General features: G+C 46.8%; 1 protein-coding gene across 1 annotated transcript in view; it reads right to left on the bottom strand.

Annotated features, from left to right (window-relative positions):
• Positions 1 to 4,160: 4,160 nt before the first annotated feature.
• Positions 4,161 to 25,213, bottom strand: part of CCDC60 (coiled-coil domain containing 60) — a 173,036-nt gene continuing 151,983 nt past the window's right edge. Inside the window, exons 7-14 of the mRNA XM_057746447.1 lie at positions 24,822 to 25,059; positions 18,682 to 18,766; positions 15,211 to 15,282; positions 12,486 to 12,548; positions 11,713 to 11,835; positions 9,642 to 9,773; positions 6,264 to 6,453; positions 4,161 to 4,483 (exon numbers count right to left, since the gene is read on the bottom strand). Of these exons, the coding sequence (XP_057602430.1) occupies positions 4,382 to 4,483; positions 6,264 to 6,453; positions 9,642 to 9,773; positions 11,713 to 11,835; positions 12,486 to 12,548; positions 15,211 to 15,282; positions 18,682 to 18,766; positions 24,822 to 25,059 (1,005 nt within the window). The 3' untranslated portion in view covers positions 4,161 to 4,381. The remainder of the gene's footprint in view (positions 4,484 to 6,263; positions 6,454 to 9,641; positions 9,774 to 11,712; positions 11,836 to 12,485; positions 12,549 to 15,210; positions 15,283 to 18,681; positions 18,767 to 24,821; positions 25,060 to 25,213) is intronic.

Raw genomic sequence — 25,213 nt, 5'->3', positions numbered from 1 at the left:
TTGGACCAGCCACATATCATGTGCTCAGTAGCCACAAGCAAGTAGTGGCTACCACACTGGACAAGGTGGCTAAGGGTGCAGACCTTAAACATGCTCCTCGTGAGAAAAAGAAAAAGTAACTGTGTGAGGTGATGATGGATGATCTAGACTTACTGTGGTAATCCTTTCACAATATATACATGTATCAAATCATTACGCTGTATACCTAAAACGAATACAATGTTATATGTCAATTATATCTCAGTTCAAAAAACAATTAAATATAGAAAAAAAAGCGGTATTGTAGTTTATTGGAAGACTGAGGATAAGACAATGATGCCTTGATTAACCATTTCATACTATGAAACTCTCCTCTCCTCTTGGGTTTCCTGGCTTGACTGATACCAGATGCGAGGGGCCATTCTCTGTACAGACGGAGAGATGGTTTCAGGGTCAAGCCACATCTAAATTACTGGTAACGCTTAAAACAGACTTTAGTTAAGATAACACCAAGTTCCAATGTTTCCTTCTCCATAATAGATCACCTTGTGCACGGCCACCCCTTCCATCCTGTTACCCCCTACTTTGGAGACCACGGAGCTGGGGACTTCAGTCACCCAGCACCTCCTGTCACATACAGGAGGGTTGGCTTTGATAACAACGCCCGCCTTACATGTATTTTAGGCTCTTTTAGAGCTAAATTGGCACTTTCACAGCTGCTGCAAAGCTCAGTGATAAAACATCTGTGTTCCTAGTCTTTCCTTTGTCTCTTGATTGATGCTGTGGGTTTTAACTCAGATTTTTCTCTTAGCTTTCCCCACATGATGTTATCTGAGGAGAGTCTCTCCCACTCCTGTCCCACCAGCCCTGTGAGTGGAAGGGCCCTTCCTCGAAACTGTCTAGGATTTTGGCCACACTTATACACAGATCGCTTTTCTCTCTTTAATTAGGGATCCTTTTGTTGCAAACTGAATCTGGTTTAAGCAGGCTTTAGCCCCATAACTAAACAGTTCAAAGGTCTGGCTAGGTCCAGGTGCTCCCATGGTGTAACCAAGATTTGGTATCTTTCTTACTGCATTTCTCAGCTTTGTTTTCCTTGCTTTCTTGGCAGTGTCTGTGTGGTGGCTTTCACAAGCTGTAGGTTTATTTTATATTTATTGTCAGTAATTCCAGCAGAAACCTCCTTCTTCTCCCCAGTTCCAATACAAGTTCAGGGGTTGACTTTTATTGCATTACCTTACATGTCCATCCCTCTGTTACACTCTGGCCCATGGTCCAAATCTGTCCTGTAGCCTATTTTTGTATGACCTCCAATCTCAGAAGGTTTTTACATTTTTAAAGGGCCACGTATGTAAAAAGAATATGCAACAGATATGTACTATCTGCTCCTGTACAGACAAAGCTTCTTCAGGGCACACGGGGTTTCAAAAGCTCTCATGATAACCACTCAGGTGGCTCGGTCAGAGCAGTGGGACAGGGGATCAGCTGGCAGGCACTTGGCATATAGTAGGTGCTCAATTATGATTCTGGTGAAAATGCTCACAGCAAAAATATGTCTCCCTGGGGCTTTTCTTTGAGCTTGGGAGCTGGGAGGTGATGTACTGCCTCCTCCTAGTCCCTAATCTGTTTTAGTAGTAAAAGATCTTCCTTTGTTTGAATAAATACTCCTTGCCTAAGCTGTTAATGCTTGCCTTCTTCCTTTTTGGCAGAAGGTTTTATGTTGCTGGAGAGCATGATGGAAGCATAATACTAATAGAAACCACTAGGTGGAGCTACAGTTCTTGAGAAATAGGCTTTCCCAGAAAGTGGCAAGCAGGAGGATGGAGTTAAGTCTTGTGATTTCAGCATCTCTCCTGCCCAAGACAGACAGACACGTTCTAGGCTTGGCTCTGCCACTTGCCGGCTGGCTGTGTGACTGTTGGCAAATGACCTTAAGTGCTGGTATCCTTAGTGATAAAATGGGGATTAGAACAATGCCCACATCAGAGGGATGCTGTGATCATCAAGTAAGATGCAAACTGTGGGATACAGACTACATGTAAGTGACTGTGACGCCAGGAAGCCCCATCATTGGAGCTATTCATGGGACATGATTCCAAAAGCAAGATAATTTTTGTGACCTTCTTGTCTCATGCAGTCAGGGCTGGGGGGTCAGAAGGCAGCAGCAGAAGGGAGGGAACTCAGAGTCAGCTGAACATGAGTACAGAGCACCTTTTGGAGGCTCCATTTCATCATCTGTAACAGCAGGATCACGAAGATGAAATGAGATAACACAAGCATTTTGCTGAGTCTGGAACAAAGCAGTCCCTCGGTCAATGCTAGGTTGTGAGTGGCTGTTTAAAGCTTTTTGCGATCCTGTCCTCAAGACCTTCTCTCTCCTCTCCTCTTTCAGCCTCTCCTCCCACTTCCTGCTTTAACCATCATGGCCCATAGGATGTTGATGTCACGTTTCTATCTCCTGTGCCACCTTCTTTCCTGAGTTTCAAATCCCCCCACTTGACTGTTCCGCAAGCATCTCCCACTCCATATGCTCAAAACAGAACTCCTTAGCTTCTCGTCCTGAACTTTCATTTCTTCTTCTCCTCCTGGTACATTAAAGGCACCACCCTCCACCCACTGGTCTGAGCTGGAAAACTGGACATGATTCCTGACACTCCTGTCCTCTGTCCACTTGCAATACACCATGTCAACTTCTGCTGATTCCACCACTTAAATATCCTTTTAACGTCTCCCCACCCTCACTGCCACGTGCTCCCCCCAGTCTCTGCTGTAGCCTTATCTTAGTATCCTGCTCCCTGCTTCGCACTCACACAGTGGGCATTTTTTTTCCTGAATGCAAATCTGATTATTTCCCTACTGAAAATCTTTCCATGGCTCCCCATGGCCAGTCAAGTTGGTCTAAACCTCCTAACATGGCCTAGAAAGCATCGGAAAATCTGGCTTCTACCTCCTTCCCCAGACTCCCTCTCCTCCCATTCCCTGCCCTGCACACCAACCTGCTCTTACAGTCCAGCTAGATGCATGTTATTTTAGTTCCTCAAATGACATCTAGTTTCTTTTTGCCTCTAGGCCTTTGCCTTTCTCCTTTCTTCTCTGCTCCTCCTCAGCCCAATTCTTACTTAATACAGAGAAGTTTAGGATCTCTTAACTTTGCAGACTTCTTACAGACTGTACCTCACCTCTATACCCCAGTGGCTCGTTACAGTATCACAGTAAACAAAGGGTATCCATGTGGATGTCATGCAGTCCCTCTGCCCTCCCCATCATCTTTTGTTGGCTTGTCTGTCTCCACGTCAGTTCCCTGAGATTGGGGACCTCGTCTGCTTTGGTCACGGGTGTCCCCTCAGAACCTAGAACTTAGTTGATGCATCTTGAGCTCTAGATAAATATTCTCTGAATGAACTGAGTAAATAACTGAATAGGTGAATGGTTGAGTGAGATGTTGCTTAGACAGAAAAATAGTTCCAGTTCAACTCTCTTCCCCCCACCTCTTCTGGATCACAGAGAGATGCTGGGGTCCAGCCTATAGGAGTGTTCTGATAATCGGGGTATAATGCAAATCAAGTCCGGTTGTTTCATTGTTAATTCAGCTCGGCCATCAGTTGAGAGAGTTAAAATCACTACAGATCCCATAACCTAGTGAGAATGTAGGGAAGCAGAAGGCCAAGATGAGAAAAGAGGTTAAATGGCAAGGAGCCCACACACATTTTGAGAGGACAGGAAGTTAAGCTTCCTTGTACCACCAAAGCCAGCACAATCTGTTACGAGGACTCTTGAGAATGAGATTTTTCTTACACACCATTTGCCTTGCTGGGAAATGCCCCAACCATCCATTCTCCATCCATCTGTCCACCCACCAACCCAACTCTATCCAGGTCAGTATATATAAAGTTGAGAAATACACTCTAGCTCCAATGGTGTGAAATGGGGATACCATCAGTACCTACTTAACCAAGTAACTGTGAGATCATTGGGCAATAATCTCACCCAGCACTGGGCCTGCTGTATAACAAAAGCTCAATAAATGGTAACTGTATGTTATTATTAGGGTCTCAATACCACATCCAAATTCCACAGCTCCAACTTTTTCCCAGCCGACCATCAAACATTCAACTCAATTTTATGATCCAGAACTTGAGGAAGAGGAACAGAGTGAAGGAATCTGGAGGAGAGGAGGTAGAGGCAGGCTGGACCAATGAGGAACAGAGGCCGGGACACTGAGGCTGGGGTGTGGGGTGGAAGGGAGTTTCCACCTGCGAGTAGCTCCCTCTAGAAAGTCGCCAGAGTCTGGTCTCCAGAGGACACGACTAGATCACAATGAGGATCCATGAGCGCAGGCAGGAAGCAGGAACACAGGGTGGACAGCCCTCCTCCACTGCCATCGCTGGTCGCCCCAGGCCCACTACGTCTGGGCACTGTGGGCACGGATAGGGACGCTGATCCGGTTCCGCAGCCAGCTGATGTAATCCTCCTGAGGCATGTGGATGACGTGTTCCCGCACAAACTGAGGGGCAGACACAGTGACAGCCTCAGGGTTGGTCTGAAAGCTGGACTCCGTGCCCCCACCCACCCCAACAAGACCCTGGAGGATTTGTGATTGAGGCTGGTGGCCCCAGGATACCTCCAAGCATTCATAATGCTTGGATGATGGGGATGGTTCTCTCAAGAAAAGGGCCTCTTTCCAGCTTCCCAGTTCAGCAGGCTAACGTTAAGTCCCTTCTTGTCATGATGGATCCGAAGAAATTTGGGAAGAGCATGAAAACCCAGTTGTTTGCATCTACTCCGGAATATCTTTTTAAAAAGTCATATGTCCCTAAACTCTTTTGGGTTCATAGACCCCTTGGAGAATTGAGGACAATTGTGGGCTTGCTTCCAGGAAAGGGTTGAGACACCAAGCACAGAGTTTCATATAGATTCCATGTTAAGAGACCCCCACATCCAGGTTAACAGAAGTTCTGTGATGCTCTCACTGGGAGAAGAGCGTGCTAACTTTTCTTAGCTAGGGCCATGAACTCAGCTCAGAGAAAGGGGGGCATCCAGGCCCCCTCCCCTCTTACCTACTCAGAGATTGACTTTTCCATGGCTCCCATACTTACAGACCCCATAACTGGACAGATACCCTAGACTTAGTTTCAGACTAGCCTGCCAGAACCTCTCCCGAAGAGCTTCACAGGATGTGGGAAGTGGAGTCTGGGCAGATGAACTTGTCCACAGGGTCATCCTCACTCCCCCACTCCTGACCTTGCATCATATACACAACCCAGGTCAGCTTGCGGAAGGGCCAGCCTGTCATGAAAACAATGAGAGGCCTGAGACTGACACCACTTGGGTCACTTCTGTGTCTTGAGGCGTTGAAAGCCTTATTAAACTGTACATGTGCCATCAGATAAAATTAAGGAAGCGACTCCACTCACATCTGTTAATACCTTAGTGTGGGGCCCTTCCCCCTCCCCCCATCTGCTGACACCTTTTGATGCCTTAAGGGAATGGGGTACTAGAAACTTCTAGGGTGGGTGGGGAAGGTAAGCTACTATTGCAAACCCTTTAGTGGCTCCTCAGCACCCTCCAGATCAAGACCTAAGTCCTTGACTTGACCTTCAGAGATCTGCACAGGCTGACGTCTTCAGTCCCCTTGGAACTGCATCTTCTTGCTTTCCTCCTTCCAGACCCACTGCCTGCCACTGAATTCCTCCAGCAGGTCAAGTTCTGTCCTGCTCTGGGGTCTCTGCACCTGCTGTTCCCTCTTCCTGACCTGCTCTCTCCCCTTCTCTTCATGGTACTGCCTTTTCATCATTCAGATCTCAGCTTAATGGTCACCTTCCCCAGTGGCTCTAGCTGCGATAAGCCTCCTCTACATTCACCTTAAATCAGGGCTCCTCAAACTTTATTGTGCACACGAGTCACCCGGCCTCTCATTTAAACGCAGATCCCGAGCTGGTCAGGTACAGGCTGGAGCCTGAGGTTCTGCATGTCTAACAGGCACCCACACTGCCAGACTTCAAGTGCTCCTTATCATGATTGCCAGTTACCAGATTCATGTGTCCATCTGTTTATGTCTCTCCCAAACCTCCGAGTTTCCAGGGGGCACCTTTTACACAGAACATAATGTCCCCTGGAGTTGAACCACCAAGGTCAAGTGACTATCCCTCTCCTATTAGATGACGAGTTCCACGAAGGTCTTTATGTCTTTTTAAAACTTTAAAAACTTGAACAGTGCCTGGATGTTGAGAGGGGAAAGAAAGTGGTGCCTGAGGCACCATGAGGGGAAAGGAGGTGGTCGGTACCTCGATAGCCACCGCGATGTCGGGAGAGCACAGTTCCCAGACTCTCAGGTCCTGCAGCACCTTCAGGAGGACATGTGGCCGGATCCTCAGGTCCAGGTTTTCCCCAAACTTCTGTAGTTTCGCCAGGATCTTTTTGCCGGGGCGGAAATTCTTCAGCTCCTCAGGGAGTCTGGACAGCAGGTCAAAGTACCTTCAGTTCCAAGAGGAGAGGGTCAGTTATGAAACTGCAGGGAGATGGGTCTGGACACCTCAGGGACCCCATCTCCACTATCTCTTTCTGCCACTCATGTGATGTCTCCAGGGCAGCATCGGTGTTTACCTGGGGGATTTTCCTCCCTCCTCAATGTAAAATGCCCACAGATTAGGCAAGTCTTTATTTTTAGGGATAGTAAGAGCTGGAGCATGATTTGCATCACATTAAAAAAAAAATTAAGTTCATGCTTTAAAGAGATGCACTTACGATTTTTCTACCAAGCAGACAATGCGAAAAGTTAGAGGAAAGGAAGAACATTGGTATTGTGAAGCTTCTCTTTTGAGAGTTAATCAAGCCAGGGAGGACACAGACACACCTGTCGGATACCTTCTAGGATGCAAGAGTCTCTCACACACAAGGTGCTGCAGCTGCTGAGGACACGTGTGTGTGTGTGTGTGTGTGTGTGTGTGTGTGTGTGTGTTCTCCATGTTCCTGATAATGAGTAAGCAGGGGTCACGGCTTTGTGTGTTTCAGTGGGTTTTAAGAACCTCTATTAATATTATGATGGCGTGTAAAGGTAGTTTGGGAATCCATTCTTGGGATGGTGGGAACAAGGTAGGTTCTAACCTGGGGGTTCATGTGTGGGTGAAGGAGGGGGTAGTATCTCATGAAAAAGAGGTTTTTTTTTTCCTGATTGTGGAAGAAGTTGAAGAAGAATTCGATCATACATCTTACATTTTGGCTGCTCACACTGCTTTATATTTGTGCTATAGAGTTATATATTTATTCATGTCTCTTTGTAAGCTCCCATTCTGCATTATGAAAATTGTTGAAGGGATTCTAAGTACGTATTTAGGCTTTCCCATCTTACTCTTCTTAGATCTTGGTTTATTCACCCCGACAGGTTGGAGGTTCAGGAAATCAGACTCCAATTTTATACTGCAGATAAGCAAAGAGACAGGGCAGACAGCAGTTTAAATCCTAAAGTTTCCTTGTTTGTAAAGTGGAGGTTAACGTGTACCCTTCAGGATTTTTGTGGGGACTAAAACAGATAATTTATGGAAAGTGCTTAGGGGAGTGTCTGCCATCCAGGAATCACTCAGCTCACATTGCTTTCTGTTGTACTTATTATCCTCCCTGTGCTGGGGCACAGTGTTCCAGGGATATGCCTGTCTGGTTTTGTATCTTTAAGAGTTAAATTATGCGAAGAGGGCAGACAGCAGTATCAAGCAGTATCAGCAGTATTTCGTCTTGTGGAACTGAAAACCACAGCCACAGAAAGACAGAGAAAATGAAAAAGCAGAGGACTTTGTACCAGATGAAGGGACAGGATAAAACCCCAGAAAAACAACTAAATGAAGAGGAGATAGGCACTCTTACAGAAAAAGAATTCAGAATAATGATGGTGAAGATGATCCAGGACTTTGAAAAAAGACTAGATGCAAAGATCGAAAAGTTTACCAAAGACCTAGAAGAATTAAAGAGCAAACAAACAGAGATATGCAACACAATAACTGAAATGAAAAATACACTAAAAGGAACCAATAGCAGATTAACTGAGGCAGAAGGGCAAATAAGTGACCTGGAAGACAGAATGGTGATAATCACTGATCCAGAAAAGAATAAAGAAAAAAGAAAGAAAAGAACTGAAGACAGCCTAAGAGACCTCTGGGACAATGTTAAACGCACCAACATTCGCATTATAGGGGTCCCAGAAGGAGAAGAGAGAGAGAAAGGGCCCGAGAAAATACTGGAAGAGATTATAGTTGAAAACTTCCCTAACATGGGAAAGGAAATAACTACCCAAGTCCAGGAAGTGCAGAGGGTCCCAGGCAGGAGAAACCCAAGGAGAAACATACCAAGACATATCGTAGTCAAATTGACAAACATGAAAGACAGAGAAAAGTCATTAAAAGCAACAAGGGAAAAACGACAAATAACATACAAGGGAACTCCCAGAAGGTTAACAGCTGATCTCTCAACGGAAACTCTGCAGGCCAGAAGGGAGTGGCATGATATATTTCAAGTGATGAAAGGGAAGAACCTACAACCAAGAATATTCTACCCAGCAAGGATCTCATTCAGATACGATGGAGAAATCAAAAGCTTTACAGACCAGCAACAGCTAAGAGAATTCAGCTCCACCAAACCAGCCCTACAACAAATGCTAAAGGAACTTCTCTAAGCGGGAAACATAAAAGAAGAAAAGGACCTACAGAAACATAAACAATTAAGAAAATGGTAATAGGAATATACATATCGATAATTACCTTGAATGTAAATGGACTACATGCCCCAACCAAATGACACAGACTGGCTGAATGGATACAAAAACAAGACCTATATATATGCTGTCTACAAGAGACCCACTTCAGACCTAGGGACACATACAGACTGAAAGGGAGGGGATGGAAAAAGATATTCCATGCAAATGAAAATTAAAAGAAAGCTGGAGTAGCAATACTCATATCAGATAAAATAGACTTTACAATAAAAAATATTACAAGAGACAAGAAAGGACATTACATAAAGATCAAGGGATCCATCCAAGAAGAGGAGATAACAATTATAAATATCCATGCACCCAATATAGGAGCACCTCAATACATAAGGCAAATGCTAACAACTATGAAAGAGGAAATGCAAGGCAGAAATAGAGACACAGATGTAGAGAACAAACATATGGACACCAAGTGGGGAAAGCGGGGAGGATTGGGGGGGGTTGATGAATTGGGAGATTGGGATACCAAATTATACACTCTAAACATGTGCTGTTTATTGTCTGTTAACTGTATCTCAATAAAAGTTCTTTAAAAAAAAGAGTTAAATTATGTGGGGAATATAGTTCTCTTCCCATAGACCTCAGAATCTGTAGAAATTTTCAGATTGGTTTGCCTCTTCTGCCTCTCTTATAGGGATTGGCAGGTTAGTCCACATTTGCAAGCTGAATCAAACAGAAGGATATGGAGAACACAGCTGGGTAGATTATCTGTGGTTCAGGAACCGAGGGGTTCTTGCCTGATTGTACTCCAGATATAGCCTTATTTGGGGGGGCCCTACTGGTGGCTGAGGACAGTTTTGGAGTGATGTCCCTCTGTGTCTTGAAGGATAATGGGATCAAATGTAATTTTGTAACACCTTCACCCCCTTCAGGGACTGTTTTATCTGGCTCTCAGGATCTTTACCAGTGGTCTGCAATTTCCTCTGCATCTCCTTTTACCGCGGAGACTTGGTTTCTCATTTTGGCTATATCCTGTTTGAAATTTGAGACAAGGTCAAAAGAATGGAACTTCTGGAGACCTCTTTCTTCTTGGCGCCTGCATCACAGGTTGTAGGAGAAACAGGAAGAATAATCAGACACTCTTCTCCTTTAACCATCCTACCTGCCCTTTGAGATCTGAGTTAAACACCTTTTCCATCTTGAGGTCCATCTTAACCCTCTCAGCCACTCTGTAATATACAAGCTGGCTTTGGGTACAAGAGGATACAGCTCTCTCCAAGGTCCTGAAATGCTCATGTCTGGCTAAATCCAGTCACTTTTTAATCAGCCCTCATTCTCTCCCAACTTCTGACTGTATTTACACAGCTTTCTCAACTGTAAAGTGAAGGATAACAATGATTCCTAGGTCCCAGTGGTGGTGAGGAGTAAATGATATCGTGCGTATAGTGTTGAGCTTAGTACCAGACACACAGAAGGTGTTTAACTCATGTTGGTTCCTCTCTTCCCCACTTCCGTTATCATTTTGTGCACATGTTCTCTCTCTCCAAAGACACTATATTATAAATATAACCATGTTCTCACCTATATATGAATTTCAATGGCTTCCCATTTACTCAGAATAAAGTCCTCTGAGTGACCTGCCCTCCCAGGCTCTGGATTACTCAGCCCCTACAACATCTTCCAGTTTTATCTCTATCCTTCCCATCCCGTTCCTCCCAGCATTTTATGGTTTGGCTCATGAACAAAGTCTCCGAGATACAGTTCAAGCTCCACAGCTGGGTTAGTAAGGCCTTTTATGATCTGGCCTCTATCTCTCCGCTTACCCTGTAAACAACCTAAGCCCCAGACACACCTGACTACTGGCAGTTTATGGCCACTGTGCCCCTTCTTGCTGCTGGGACTTTGCTGTTGCTATTCCCTGGAACTCTCTTCCCTCCTACTTTTCCTGTGTGACTGTCTGGGTTTGAACTCCACCTTTGCTACTTAACCACTGGGTGACCACTGACAAGAGGCATCTCTGGGCCCACTTTTCTCATCTGTAAGAAAGCCCTAATAATAGCACCCACCCCGTAGGGCTGTTGTGAGGCCTAAGTAATAAAAACAAAGCTCTCATACCTATGTCCAATACATAGTAAGTGCCCTGGAAATATCATCTATTTTTTATTAAACTGAAAATGCTGTTTCCTCCAGGAAGACCTTTCTGATTTCCCTTGCACCTTTCTGTGTTCCCTTATCCCCCTGCTTATTCCCATGCTGGCCCTCATCACCCTGTGTGGTAACCGCCTGCTTATTTGTCTGTCTCTCTCACTAGGCTGGAAGCTCCCAGAAGGTGGGGGCAAGTCATCCCTGAACCTGTGGCCCAGAGCAGCTAGTCCCTCCACACTGAGAGGGTGAGAGGGCAGAGGGTCATCAGGAAACCTTCGTTGGAAGGATGAGCTCACTGGGGTAAATAGTCACTGTAGTCAAGGAGTCAGCTGGGAAGGGAGGCAGTGATTAGGTTGTCAGAATAGAAGAGCTCCCAGTGGTCTGCTGCTGCTCTGAACGCCAAGTTCCAAGTCTCAATCATGACACTGACGGGTATGTGTGCTGTAGTGCTCACTTCTTCCTCCTCTTCAAACGTTCCACGTCCCTTCCGACCTTGGGAATTTGTATGTACTTTTCCTGCTGCCTGGAATGTCCTTCCACCTTCTCACCATACCACAAGCTCCTCTTCATCTGTCAGGGCTCAGCCTTAACATCACCTCCTTAGAGAGGTCTTCCTGGATTACTCAACCTGCATTAGGGCCCCATGGTTCTCTCTCTCTCCTAGAACTCTGTTCTCTTACTGTATAGCAATGATCATCATTCGTACCTATAAATTTATCAATTCAGTTATTTTGTCTCTGCCCATATTTTCCAGGAGACTATAAGCTCCCTGAGGGCAGGTAACATGTCCTTCTCGTTCCCTGTTACAGCCCCAACTCCTAGCATCTGGTGGGTGCAGAGTAAGTGCCAGATGAATGGCCTCTGAGTGGATGATATACGTGTGCCCTTACTTCATGAGGATTTCCATCTTGTCCTGTAGACAGAGGCCGGCCTCCCGGGCCACACTGTAAAACTTGGCCCTCATGGTGTTACACACCCCCCTCTTGCAGTGGATGATGTCCCGGTTGGCACGGCTGTGGACACAGATAAGAAGGGCTTGGGGGACGGAGCCCAAGGGACAGACCCACGAGGCTGGCCTCCCTGGGCCCCAAGGTGCCCTGCAATAATACCCACCCGGGTTCTGCACCCTCCCCGGGAGCCTCCTTTGGCACTCCGCTTCCCAACAACAGCGGGCTGCTGGGTCAGGCCTTGTTAAACGAGCCCACAGTGAGACACCTGGTCATGCAAGCCCAGCAAGTGTTAAGGGTGGTGAGATGGAAATGGAATCTGGAGCTGGGAGATTTGGGTTCAAGCTCCCGTACCAGCGATTTGTAGCTGTGTGGCCTCTGGTGAGACATGTCACCTGGCCAGGTTTCAGTCTGTTCCTCTGCAGGGTGGGGTGGCACCCCTGCCTCATGAGGTTGGTTCTGAGGAATAAGACGATGCACACAGAGCGCTCTGCCTGGTGCCAAGCGCAGAGGCAGAGTTCGTTGCCGTGGCCCATGCAGTTGCTCAGCATCTTGGCCAAGTGCCCCCTGCCCTGAGAGTCCTTTGTTCTCCAGCTGTGTCTATGGCTTCAGGGAGTCTGGTCTACACTGGGTTATTTCTACACCCCTGGGAAGATGGAAGGTGTGGCTGCTGCAGTCCCTCTTGCCTGGCATCTTCCATTGCCCACCTGGCCTACCTTTTACACTTCTTCTGGAGCACCTGGGAGTGGCTGTCTCCACTCGTAGTGCTGGATCTGTCACTGAAACATAAAGAAGTGGTTTCAAGTTGCCTGGAGCCTGATTTTCCCAAAAAGGGTGACTTCAGGGCCCCCATGACACCTGCTAGCCTCTAGGATTCAGGTGAGGGCGTTGGTTCTAATCAAAGCATCAGAAATAGAACTCTGTGTGTATTTCCCCCACACCGTGGCCTTTGCTCCTACTGGACACTCTGCCTGGACAGTCCTCCTTGTTTCTTCTCCACCTGCTCAAATCCTACCCTGTCTCATGGCCTAGAGCAAGTTCTGCCTGCTCTGACTCTCCTAGTCTGACTACGGCCTCCTGCCTCTGCATGTTGTTGGATGACATATTTTCTGGATCCCAGCTTCATCTGGATAGAATCAGACTCTCCATCTGGAGCACAGGTTCATTTTGGACACTCCCATCCCCCTCTCTACACCTGTCGGCACTTACCCTGGGGCTGAGTGCAGATCTGATGAGGGGAGGGTCGCGTCCTCCTGGGCACGTTGTCTGTGGTGTTCCCGGCCCCAGGCTGCCTCTTCATTCAAGGATCCTCCCATCTAACCTGGACCCTGGTCCTGCACACCCATCTCACTCAACTTTGGAGGTGGGCAGAGCTGGGTTCACAGCCCGGCCCCGGCCCTGGCCCCTCCCAGGCTGTGGAGAAGCACCTCTGCTCTGGATTCTCAGTTTCCTCATCTGTGATCAGTCAACTCCAGGTGCCACTTGACCCTTTCCAGGTGGGGCTGACTGAATTCCTTAAGCGGCTGCTGCCTCCTGTGGCTTTGCCTGGCTGGGGTCCATAGACGGAGGTGAAGGTCTTTGCTCGTGTCCATCCCCCACACCTTCTCCCAGGTCCTCCCTTAGTGACCTGGGCCTTCAGTATCAGTGTCCAGCATCTTCTCTCACATCCTGCCTCCCTCTTTTTCTTCCAAACATTTGAGAAACTGACTTGACTGCTTTATCTGTGTGATTCTAGAGGGTGAGACTTTTCTTATCCCTATGATATGTGGCTAACTTGTCCCTTCCACACCTGTGGCATGTGGGGCTTCTTCAGGGAGGCTGGCCATTTCCCAGACCACTCCCCAAAGGAAAGGGCCCGGCCTTTTCTGCTTTTCCCAGAGGCTCATGGGACTAGATCTAGAGGTCTTAGGTCTGGCAGGTGATGGAGCAAGCCCTTATCCCACCTTGCAGAGCCCCAGTAATGATACCCAGGAGACCTTTGTTTGGATTCCAACCAGCTGCCCCAGTCTCAGCTGATGAATTCTCTGGGGGAGCAGGTTGGCCTTGACCTTCCTCCTGTAGATGGTTCTCTTCTAGAGCTGACAGTGTGACTCAGGGGAAGGCAGGAAGTGAAGGAAGTAGTGTCATTAGCTGTGATAAACAAATGAATAAACAACAAAATGCCCTTTTGCCTGTCTCGGTCTCCCCTTTCCTTGGCCCTCCTTGAGTTTCAGCCATACTGGTCTTTGCTCAGTGCCCCTAAGCTTCTTCCTGCCTCAGACCCTTTGTACGTGCTATTCCCTCTGCTCGGAACACTAGTCCTACTATTCCCTCTAGAGCAGGGACCCTAGGGTCTACAAGAGGACACAGGAATCACCTGAAGAGATTGCTCAGAATGAGAATGCAGATTCCAGATCCCACCTTTCCCAGCCACAGGCTAGCTAATTCTTTTTCCCTTCAGGTCTCAGCTTAAATGTCAAACTCAGCTTTGGTTGGAACCCTGGTTCTCAACATTCACCCAGTTCTCCACAACCCTCCTTCAGAATGCTTTCCATAGTCATGATTTACACAGCTACCTCTGTGGGGTTATTTGATAAAGGCATGACTTGCCCATCAGAACAGCAGTTCTTAACCATGGGCAGGATTCAAGGAGTCCATGAATGCAGATGGAAAAAAACAGGTTACCTCTTTACCTAGCCTTTCACAGAAATGGAAATCATAGGTTTTTATACATCACATTGAAATTGTGGGAGATATTTTGAAAAATCATTTACGCTTGATACTAATCCAAAATTACAGTAGTTATTAGACCTGCTGCTAAGTCTTGTTGTATAAGGTATTGCTAAAGAAGCTCACAGATGACTATATATCCCATGTTTGGTTGTAATATTGTAATCAATATTACTCTAGATGTCTTTGTAAACCTTTGTAAGCATTTTTCTGAAAGGAGTCCACAGGCTTCCACGGACGGTGAAAGAGTCTATGACACAGAAGGAGTTATTAGCCCAGACCAGACAGTGGGATCCACCCAGGCGGGCAGACGGCTTCTGTCTTATCTGCTGCTGAACCTCTCAAGAGCCGAGTACAGTTCCTGGCACACAGCGGGAACTGGGGAATATTCTCTAAATAAATAAATGACTTGGGGGCAGACCTTCTTCTCCCCCGTTACAAGTGACTCAAGTAAAGAGGGAAGGGGTAGTTCTGGAACACCCCCTCCCCACTTTATCCCTCCACTACCAGAAGATTGTAACTTTACAGTATACAATTGCTGGGGAGAGATGGCTGAATACTCACCCTCGAGCCCTGGGAGTTAAGGAACTTATTTCCAGTGAAGAAGGAAGAAGACCCCTGTCCCTGCCCCACTTTTCATGGTATGGTGAGGGGTGCCTCTACAACGCCCCCCCCCCCCCGTAACTGGGCGGTGCCTGGCGACCCACCTGCTAGGGCCCCCGGCCTTCCTACCTTGATTTGCGGGTGGTCTGCATGTCTTTATAGGCAGAATCACTCTTGTTTTGCCTGAGCATTGACAAGATACTGCAAAGCAAGATGAGTCACTTAATAAGGCACTGAACAAATGATGCTCCCCGAGGCAGTACATTTCTGTGGGAGGATGGAGAGTTCTCGTTCTAAAGCAGGGATCTTAGGTTCTACAGGGGGGTGCAGGAATCACCTGGAGAAACTGCGCAGGACGAGAATGCAGATTCCTGAGCCACACTCCGAGACATGTGGATTCATCAGGCCTGGAGTGGGACCCCAGAAGCTGCATTTAAAACCACACACACACACACACACACACACCGCGCACACACACACACACACACACACACACACACACACACACACACACAAAGAGTTCCGACGCAGGTGTGCAGCGTACAGAATTTCCTGGCATGCCATGAAATAATGTCTGCTCGAAGTGCTTGTTAAAAAATCTGGTTTCCTCTAGGGATTCTGATTCAGTGGATCTGGGTTGAAGACCAGAAATTTCTAGTTTTCACAAGCACCCCAGCTGCTTCTGATCTTCAGGGACGTTTGGAAAACACTGCTAGAGGGTTGTAAGAAAAGGTCACCTTCCTAGACGGCGTTATGGTCTGAATCTTTACGGCCCCCCAAACCCATATGCTTGAATCCTAACCCCCAAGAGGGCGCTGTCAGGAGGTGGCGGCCTTTGGGAGGTGATTAGATCATGAGGGTGGAACCCTAATGATTGGAATTGATGCCCTTATAAAACAGACCCTTGAGAACTTAGCTTGTTCTTTCTACCACGTGAGGACACAGGGAGAAGGCAGCTGTATATGAGGAAGAGGGTCCCTGCTGGATGCTTATCTGCTAGCACCTTGATCTTGGACTTTCCAGCCTCCAGAACTGTGCGAAATGAATGTCTGCTGTTGATGAGCCACTCAGGTTATGCTATTTTTGTTATACCAACCTGAAGGCACTAAGACAGGTGATCAGAGCGCAGTCTGGCCCTTGAGGCTGGGGGCTGGGAGGGTAGGCTTTCCGGGGTTCCTAAAAACCCTAGAATTCTATGTCAGTCTTGATGGGAGCAGATTTGTTGTCTAAAGTGAAACAGGAATCTACATTTTTAAAGTGAGGAGGGCAAAAGAAAATCTGCAGCTTTCCCTAACTGTCTCTCAGCAGCTCCACAGAGAAGCCTTCAATATTTGCTGCCTTAGTGAGAGATTAGGGAGATTTTTCTCCTGGAGGAATTGAAGAGGATGGGAAATTTCAATGGGTTCTTCCACTGTAACCATGGTTATTTTATCATTAAAGTGAATGCAGAGGCCATGTGATGAGTTCTGTGAGAACCAGGTTCCTGTGTGGTTTTCTCTTTGAGGACCTGAAGCAGGTCCTGGCCGTCCTTCTCCATCTATGAGATGGGGCCATGGTACAGGGTACTGGTTAATCAACCTGTCTCAGTGAGGTGCTGCAAAGTTTCCATAGGATGCTGTGAAATAAAAGTAACAACCACCACCACCACCACCACCACCACCACTGTCACCAATTTTCACGTGCTTACAATATGCCAGGCATGTGCTAACACCTTAAAAATGTTATCTCACTAAATGCTTAACATGACTCAGTGATGTCAACATTATTTCTATAACAATTAAAAACACTTAACCAGGAAACTATCATTTAATTCTCATTACAGCCCTTTGGGATGGGTTGTTAATGAGCCTCATTTTACAGAACTGGAATCAGGCTCAGAGAGGCGAAGCCACTTGCTCAACAGCACACAGCAATTAAATCATGGAAATGGAAACTGACCCTAGTCTACTTGGTACCGCCGCCAATGTTTTGATGATACACAATCTCATTTTACAGTCGAGGAAACTGAGGTTTAGAGAAAGGCTGAGGGACTTGTTCAAAGGCACCAGGTTTTTTGTTTGTTTGTTTTTTGTTTTTCTCCGGCAAAATGGGTTTATTCAGGATCAGCAAAGAATTGCGATTCAAAGTCTGCAACCATGGTGAGTCACGGGCAAGTCCCCAGCAAAAATGGAGAGAATCCTTTGAGCGAGGAGAAAAGAAAGTTGGGAGGACTGTTGTAATCAAAGAGTCCATGTCTTTTCATTGGCTGATTTGTGACAGTTTCTCACTGGCTGAGCTCTAAGGCACCAGGTCTTGAACCCATGTCAGTCTGACACCAAAGCCAGTGCTCGTGGTGTGAGTTCATGCAAAGGAAGGAGCCTCTTGGAGCGGATGCTTCATCACTGTCATCAGTCTTTAACGCTGATACGTCAGGCACGGCAGCCGGGGCCTTAAGGGCCAACACTGTCTCCGAGAGCCTTCAGCGCCACCCTCCATGGCCCCCATGTGGGTCAAGGCAGCAGCAGCCAATTCATCATTAATAAGCAGAGGCGGGTGTGATGCATGTGAACGTGCTTGGTGAACTGTAATTACAGTAATAACAATCACCAATAAGTCACGGCCGGCATCCCAGTAGGCTGAAGGCGATGATGAACCTCTCTGGTGCCTCATTTATTCTCGGGAAGTAATCTGCTTACTCAGAGGGGTCTACACTTGGATAGGGAACTTCGGCTCTAGCCTGCATGCTCTCTGAGGCTTCTAGGGGTCAGAAGTCCAGTGGATAAGGCTTTCCCCCGGAAGGAGGACACCCCAGGTTCAAGTCTGACCCTCTGAGCCAATTATATTGGTTTCCGGCTCGAAACTTCCAAGGATTCTTTTTGGCTCCTAGGATAGAAATCAGAATCCTAGGCGTGGCTTCCAAGGTCCCCAGGCAGACTTATTCCTCTCCCCATCCCATTTGGCAGCATTTCAGTTCCTTGAAGGTGCTACGCTCCCTTTTGTCCACATCTGCACATATACTGCCTGTAATATTCACCCCTCTTGTCTGCCCTCCCCCTCCCCCCTGCGACTTTGGCTGGCGAGCTCTTTTTCATGCTTCATCCAAAATCTCAGCTTAAAGTCTCTTCTTTGGAGGGAACTTCTCTGATCCCCATCCCCTTCCCAGACTAGATCAGATGCCCCTATTATCTCCTCGCACAGGTCTGAGCTTTTCTCTCATAACACTTCCTCAATAATTACTACAGTCTGTCCATATTCATAAAGATTCACTAGAAAATGAATGAATAACCTTTGGGTTCCTGGGAAGCAGTGCAGCAGAGTGGTTTAGAGAACAGTTTCTGGAAATAGATCGGGATTCGAGCTGTGGCCTTACCATTCGTAAGCTGGGTGACTTTGAACAAGTTACTTAGCCTCTCTGAATCTCATTTCCTTATTTGTAAAACACAGACAACAGCACCTACCTTGTAGGGTTGTTGGAAGAACCCAGGGAGGAGATACATGTGAGCAAAGTCCACAGTTCAGCACGTGTCACAGAGAAAATGCTCAACCACTGGGAACTGCTGTCCTAACGTCATCACTACGACACGGACATCCTTTACTTGCCCAGCTGTCCAAAGAGCATACCTGGGCGCTTGCTTTTGCGTCCCGTTTTCCATTGTGACTGTTCTCCGGGCATCTTCCCGAACCATCTCCAGGAGCTTCTGCAGACCTGATGGGAACACAAGAGGTCACTGTCCTCAGGCTGCTCATGAGACAGGTCTGCGCGGGTCAGGACGCAGCCCCAAGGCTGAAATCGCCTCTGCTTCAGGGTACTGGGGAGCTGGAGAAGGACTAGACTGGGGTCTAGAAGTCTGGCAGGTTGGAAATATGACTCCTCCGCTTCCAACCAGTGACTGGCCCATCTCCTTCAGGACGACATCTCAATTCCTCCCCATGGCCTGTGAGGCCTCCAGGGTCTTTTGTGTTTCATCTCATTCCTCACGCCACCTTAAACACTCTAGCCTGAGAGAACTGCTTCCAATTCCAAGGAGAAATCACCTTGTCTGGGAAAACCCTCTCTGATCCCATAGACCTGACGTTCCACACTGGTGATCCTCAAGCTGAATGTAGCTTGTAAATGTGTTTGATTTGATTTGCTGTAGATGCTCAAACTTTTCAAAACTGGAAATTTTCACATTACAGATCTGGGCCTCCAGCTTTCCTGGCAAAGACTCTGAGGTGGGGCTTACCCCAGCTGTGTGCTGGTGGGGCCCTTTAGACCTTCCAGCAAGTTCCCCAGCTCCCCTTAGGTCCCCCCACTCCTCACTGCATTAACTGACTTGTATTTTCATACTTCATACTGTTGCTTCTTACAGGGTAAAGATATTTCTTTGTGCCTGACTATGATGGGTCGACTTGTGTCCTCCCAAAAGATAATGCTGAAGTCCTAATACTCAGTACCTCAGAACGTGAATTATTCATATTCTTATTTGGAAACAGGGTGGCTGCAGGGGTAGTGAAGATGAGGTCATACTGGAGTAGGGTGAGCCCTTCATTCAATATGACTGGTGTCCTTGTAATAAGGACAGAGAGACACAAAGGGAGAAGATGGCCACGTGATGACAGAGGCAGAGACTGGACAGCTGATGCGTCTACACGCCCAAATGCCAAGGATTGCCAACAACTAAAAGAAGCTAGAAAAGGCAAGGAAGGTGTCTCCCATGCAGATTTCAGAAGCAGCACAGCCCTGCTGACACCTTGATTTGGAGTCTAACCTCTAGAACTGTGACACAATAAATTCTTGTGGTTTTAAGCCAGGAAGTGGTACTTTGTTATGCCAGCCCTAGGAGTCTAGTACACGGACGCTCTTAAATGTTGGAAAATATATATTTGGAGTAAGCTTGGTGCTTCAAGGGAAGTGGGAGGATGGAAGTCCTAAGTGTTTTATATGGATACAGATGGGCAAGCAGTTGGCACTGTGCTTGTCATACAGGCATCTCCGTCAATGTTTGCAAAATAAATGACTAAGGAGAAAAAAAGTAGTAAGGATTTGAGCTAGATTTGGAATATCAATGAAAGAAGACAATGCCAATATAGACACGTTTCACTATTTAGTAGGTGCCTGTAGTCTCAAAAGCCATACCTGGAGGGGAAAAGCCAGTGCTTCCCAGGGCCATTTGTGTCCAGCCTTGTTTGTGAACGCAGTCACTGGGTGCTAGGGAACGGGCACTCCCCTTAGTGACATGGGAGCCATCTAGGCTGTGATAAACACTGACATTTAGCCATTTTCCAGTTCACCTTCCTCATTCTCAAGTAGTTTATCTTCCTAGTAACTTGCAGGCATGATTCCATTTGACCTGGATCTGACCTTCATTTTATCCTGTCATGCCTACCTCCCCTACTGTCAGCATCCTTGGGGCGTGTCCAGAGGCGTATTAGTGAGGGAGCTCAGGCTGCTTCCTCCACTTTCTTCCCTTCTCCTAGGGACCCAGCAGCATCATCAGACCACCCCCAACTCCTGCCCATACCCGTAAGCAAACCAGCCTAGTGGGTGGGTCCCAGCGAATGAGCCCAGTGACCCGGCACATTGGGCAGCTCTCCTAGAGACTGCTCTATAAGGCTCTATATGCCACTTAATGCAGCAGAGATTTTTTTTTCCTGCGTATCAGTAATGCCTCTGGGCAGGAAGCGTGCCCACCACCATCAAGCTTCATCCATCGCATAGCTGAGGATGGATACGCATGAACTAGAACAAAGCCTTGGGACTGTGAGGCCCACATCTATCCGCCACGGCTACCTGGAAGGGGAGACTTGTTTGGAAAAGGTGCAGACGCCAGAAAATAGAGTTTCCCTGAGGAAGACAGTCCTGTGGTAGACGCCCACATGCAGAGGAAACCTCTTAGTTCTCAGTCCCCAGGGCTGATGCTCAGAGATAACAGCATCCTCTGTTTTCAGATGCCAAATCACACCCCGAAAGAACAAATTCTAACTTCCTTCCTCCATTGCCTAACCCCAGTCTAACAATCTCACTCTAGAGCAACTATACCCATTTCTTCCTCTCTTTTGGGGGAAAAGAGAAGTCCTTTAGTTGTATGGGGTTGGTTCAAGGAAGGAGAACAGTAGAAGGCATAGGACCCCCTTTTTTGAGTTACTATTGAAATGAGTTTGAATTTGGAACTCTAACAGTTCCAAGACTGGCAGCTTCAAGACTGGTGGAAGGAATGGCCTGGGCTTTGGTTTCTCTGGAATCCCCTGGCCACTGATTTGGGAGGGGACCAGTCCACAGGGAGGCCACGGCCTGCTGTTCCCAGTGATTTGTACCCACAAAGACTTCATTATGCAGCCAGCCCTGGAAATTAAACCTTGGTCAGATGGTATGTCTCTCAGAATGGGATTCATGAATCCAGAATCAATTTGAGGAGGTTTTAGAAGGCAAGGAAAGTCTGGGAAATTAATCTACTTTTGTCAGGGCTCTGACAGATGCAAAGGAGGTTAAGGAATAAACAGAGGAAAAGGGTGAGGAGGCGGAGGGAGAAGGACTTTCTCTCCTGGATGTCAGTCTCTGCTGGGAATGCCTCTCCCAGCCATGGCTGTGCACCTGCCGCGTGCCAGGCTGAAGGTGAGTGAGACACTGTTCCATGCCTGCAGGGAGCTCACACTCCTTTCCCCTTCCTTCCTTGTTAACAGAAATGTGTGTATGCATAGGCACTTTTGTGTGTGTCTGTGTATACGTGTGTGTGTGTGTGTGTAAGCATTTATTAGCCCAATTTCCCAACATCCTTCGTAGCTAGGTGTGCCCCTGTGACTAAATTCTGGACCAAGAGATTTTAGGACAAATGTTGTATGAGGCTTCTGAGAAGGCTGCTTAAGCTCGGCCAGGACTGAGCACTTTTCTATTTCACCTACTTCCTTCTGCTTTCCCTCCTGCAATGTGGCTCTGATGACTGGCATTCCAGCAGCCATTGTGGACCATGAAGTGATCTGTGGTGGAGAAGAAAGACAGAAGAAAAGAGGATCCCTGATGATCTTTTGGAGCCACCCTCTCTCTAACATGTAAAAAAAATAAAATTTTATCTTTTTTAAGCTACTATTTTTCAGGTCTCTGTACCTGGCCAAAAGAAGTTCCTACCTGACTCAGAGAGATGCAGTTATAAATTAAAATTAAGTACTTAATACAAGTAATTAAAAAATACTAAGACAATTGAGAGAAGAAATTCAGGGAAGTCAGGAAAAACTTGACAGGGGAGGGAATATGTGAGCTGTGTCTGGAAGGTTGAATAGGAGTCCCTCAGACTGAAAGGTTGGAGGTGAAAGGACACCACAGACAGAGGAGCACATGAAGGAAGGTGCATTGTTTAGGAAGAGAGAGTTTTTTGGTGAGGCTGGAGCACCTCATATAAGGTGTGATGTGGAAAGAACTGAGCCCACTATAGGCTGCTTGGGACAAGATCAGATGCAGCACCTTAGAGGCAATGTGTGGAGGGGAGGTCGCTGAAAGATGTTAAGCTGGGAAGCACTACATCAAGTTTTTAATTTAGAAAGTTCCTTCTGGTTCAATGTGGACAGGAATCTGTAGGCAAGTGAGGGTAAGACAAGAAGCAAGGAGGCTAATTAGGAGGCTGCTGCTGTCGTCTTGATGAGAGGTGATGAAATCTGGACCAGGGGTTAGACTGGGAGAAGGGTGGCCATCGGGGAAGGGTCTGCGGTGTCTCAGGTGCTTGGAGAGATGGCACTGTTCACCCCTCCCCTCACTGCAAAGTCTCCTTCCCCTCTGGTCCCTCCTTTCTTCAGCTCTCAGGTTGCCAGTGAGAGAACCATATGTGAGTTCTGGGACTGAGACACTTCTTGAAGCTGGGGACTCTTCTCTGCTCGTCTTACTTGAAAGCAAGATTTTTAGAGTTAAAAGACATGATGAGGCCTCAACATTGGTAACTACACACAGACCTTTGAAGAGAAAATCAGTCTTGTTACTCCTACACTTACAACCTTCCAGAGACTTCCTCTTGCACTTGCAAGAATTCTGAAGTCCTTACCTTGCTCTACAAAGGCCACACATGCTCTGACCCCTGTATCCCTCCCCGGCTTCATGTCTTCAGAAACTCAAATGTCAGAGCTGAGAGAGGCTTTCCTTGGTCACCCTGTCTAACCTAGCTCCATTCTCACCAATAGTCTCTCTCTCTCTCTATAGCCTGAGTCTTGTTTTACCATCTGCTGATCATGTATTATCTGCAATTGTCTTGCTGTTTATGGCTTTCTTGTTTATGTCTGCTTTTTCCTTCTAAAATATAAGCTTGGGGAGGGCAGGTACTGTCAGTCTGGGCAGTTCCAGACACATAGTAGCTGCTCAACAAATACATTTTGAATGAAAGAAGGTTCAAGAAATCCATAAGAGTCACACATCTGGTGATGGTTTATCTTAGTTCCTCTCCATCTGCGGTAATACTTCTGCTCAGCAAACAGCTTTTCAGGGCTTAGAGCCTTTCTTGGTCTCCTGTTAACACAGGCGATAGTGGAAAATTTTCTTATTGGCCACCATTACTCTGAGTCCTGACCACTTACTGAACTTTTGCACATTTGACCATTTCTAGCTTTGATGATCAGGGCCCCAGTCAGACTTTCTGGTCTACCCTGAACTTTTTTCCAACCTCCCTGAATCTGTACTTAACCTGGTCCAGCACCGGTTGCTATGGGCATTCTAGATTGTGTGAAAGAACACTGGCTGAGCAGGCAGGACTCAGCTTGGGTAGCACTTGAGGGGACACAGCACGTGGGAATAAGGCAGAGAAGGTGGTTCACACACCAGAGTCACCAGTTCTGCAGTGAGCCTGCCTCTTTCATGCCCCTTTCTCTTTCTTCCTTCTACCTTCCTCCTGCATAAATCCTTTCTTCTCCTGTCTCCTTTTACTATACAAGCCCAAGCCAGAAAGTTCTGAAAATGAATTTTTTACATGACTTATGGGATCCAGTTACAATTCTATCTGGTGGAGGTCCACAGGGTCCCCCTAAAAGAGTGTGCAAAAAATGTGTACATGTGTATACTTGAATTTTTTTCCTAAAGAGAGGCCTATAGTTTTCAACATATTTTCTAAAGAACCTGCATCCCCCAAATTGTGAACCACTGAAAAGGCTGATTTCAGAGTGGGGGGTCACAGAGTGATACAACTTCCTTATATAAAATATCCAGAAAAGGCAAATTTCCAGAGACAGAAAGTAGATTTGTGGTGGGAAAGGAGAGGAACTGCCATTGGACATGAGGCTCTCTTTTGGGTTGATTGAAATGTTCTAAAATTAGATGGTGGTGTTGGCTCTACAACTCTATAAATTTACAAAAAAAAAATAATTGAATTGTACACTTAAAACTAGTGAATTTTGTGGTATGCAAATTATACCCCAATAAAGCTGTTAAAAAAGTAGGCATTGAATTTCAAAAACACAGTGTGAAAAAATATAAAATATCAATACTTTTTTATATGATTACATGTTGAAATGACAATATTTTATCAATTGGGCTAAGTAAACTATACCATTAAAATTTTTAAAAGGAGCAAAGACAGCAATGACCATTGTCTGTCTCCCAAGTAGAAATGGTTCAGAGTAACCTAAGTTAGAGTATATTTCTGATCTCCACTGGGGAAAAGCAAAGTGGTCCATGGAAATTGAATAGCGCTGGGGACCCATGTGTCTCCTGTATGTGGCTGAGGGTGAAGGTGGAGCATGAGGGGCTCCTGATGTCTGGCTTCAAGGCAGAGTCAGGGCAGATTGGTCAGATCTAAGGTAGGACTTACTGACATGGACAGGGGCATCTTCTTCAGGCTTGGTCGAAGACGATTCATTGTCCTCAACCTCCTTGCTGCCTGTTGCCTGGGTGACCACACTCTGGGGCTCATCTGAGCCCGGGTTCACGGAGACCATGCTGCTCTGGGGGGATGACCCCCCGCTTGTCCGAGACAGACTGAGGGTGGAGCCTCGCCGGCTGGGTTTGCGGCTCGTGACGTGTGCTACGGGAATTTTGAATTTCTTGGTCTGAAGGAAAGAGAAAAGAAAGAGGGATTTTAGAAAGAAGGAAGGAAGAAAAGGAGCAAAGGAAGAAGGGAGGAAGGGAGGAAGAGGGGAAAGGAGGATAGTAGGAAAGAAAAAAAATGAAAACCTGGCTCTGAAGGTGAATTCCTTTTGGCTC

Source organism: Hippopotamus amphibius, chromosome 8 (assembly GCF_030028045.1).
Source record: "Hippopotamus amphibius kiboko isolate mHipAmp2 chromosome 8, mHipAmp2.hap2, whole genome shotgun sequence".
Lineage (NCBI taxonomy): Eukaryota > Metazoa > Chordata > Mammalia > Artiodactyla > Hippopotamidae > Hippopotamus > Hippopotamus amphibius.
This window is presented reverse-complemented; position numbering and strand designations above follow the sequence as displayed.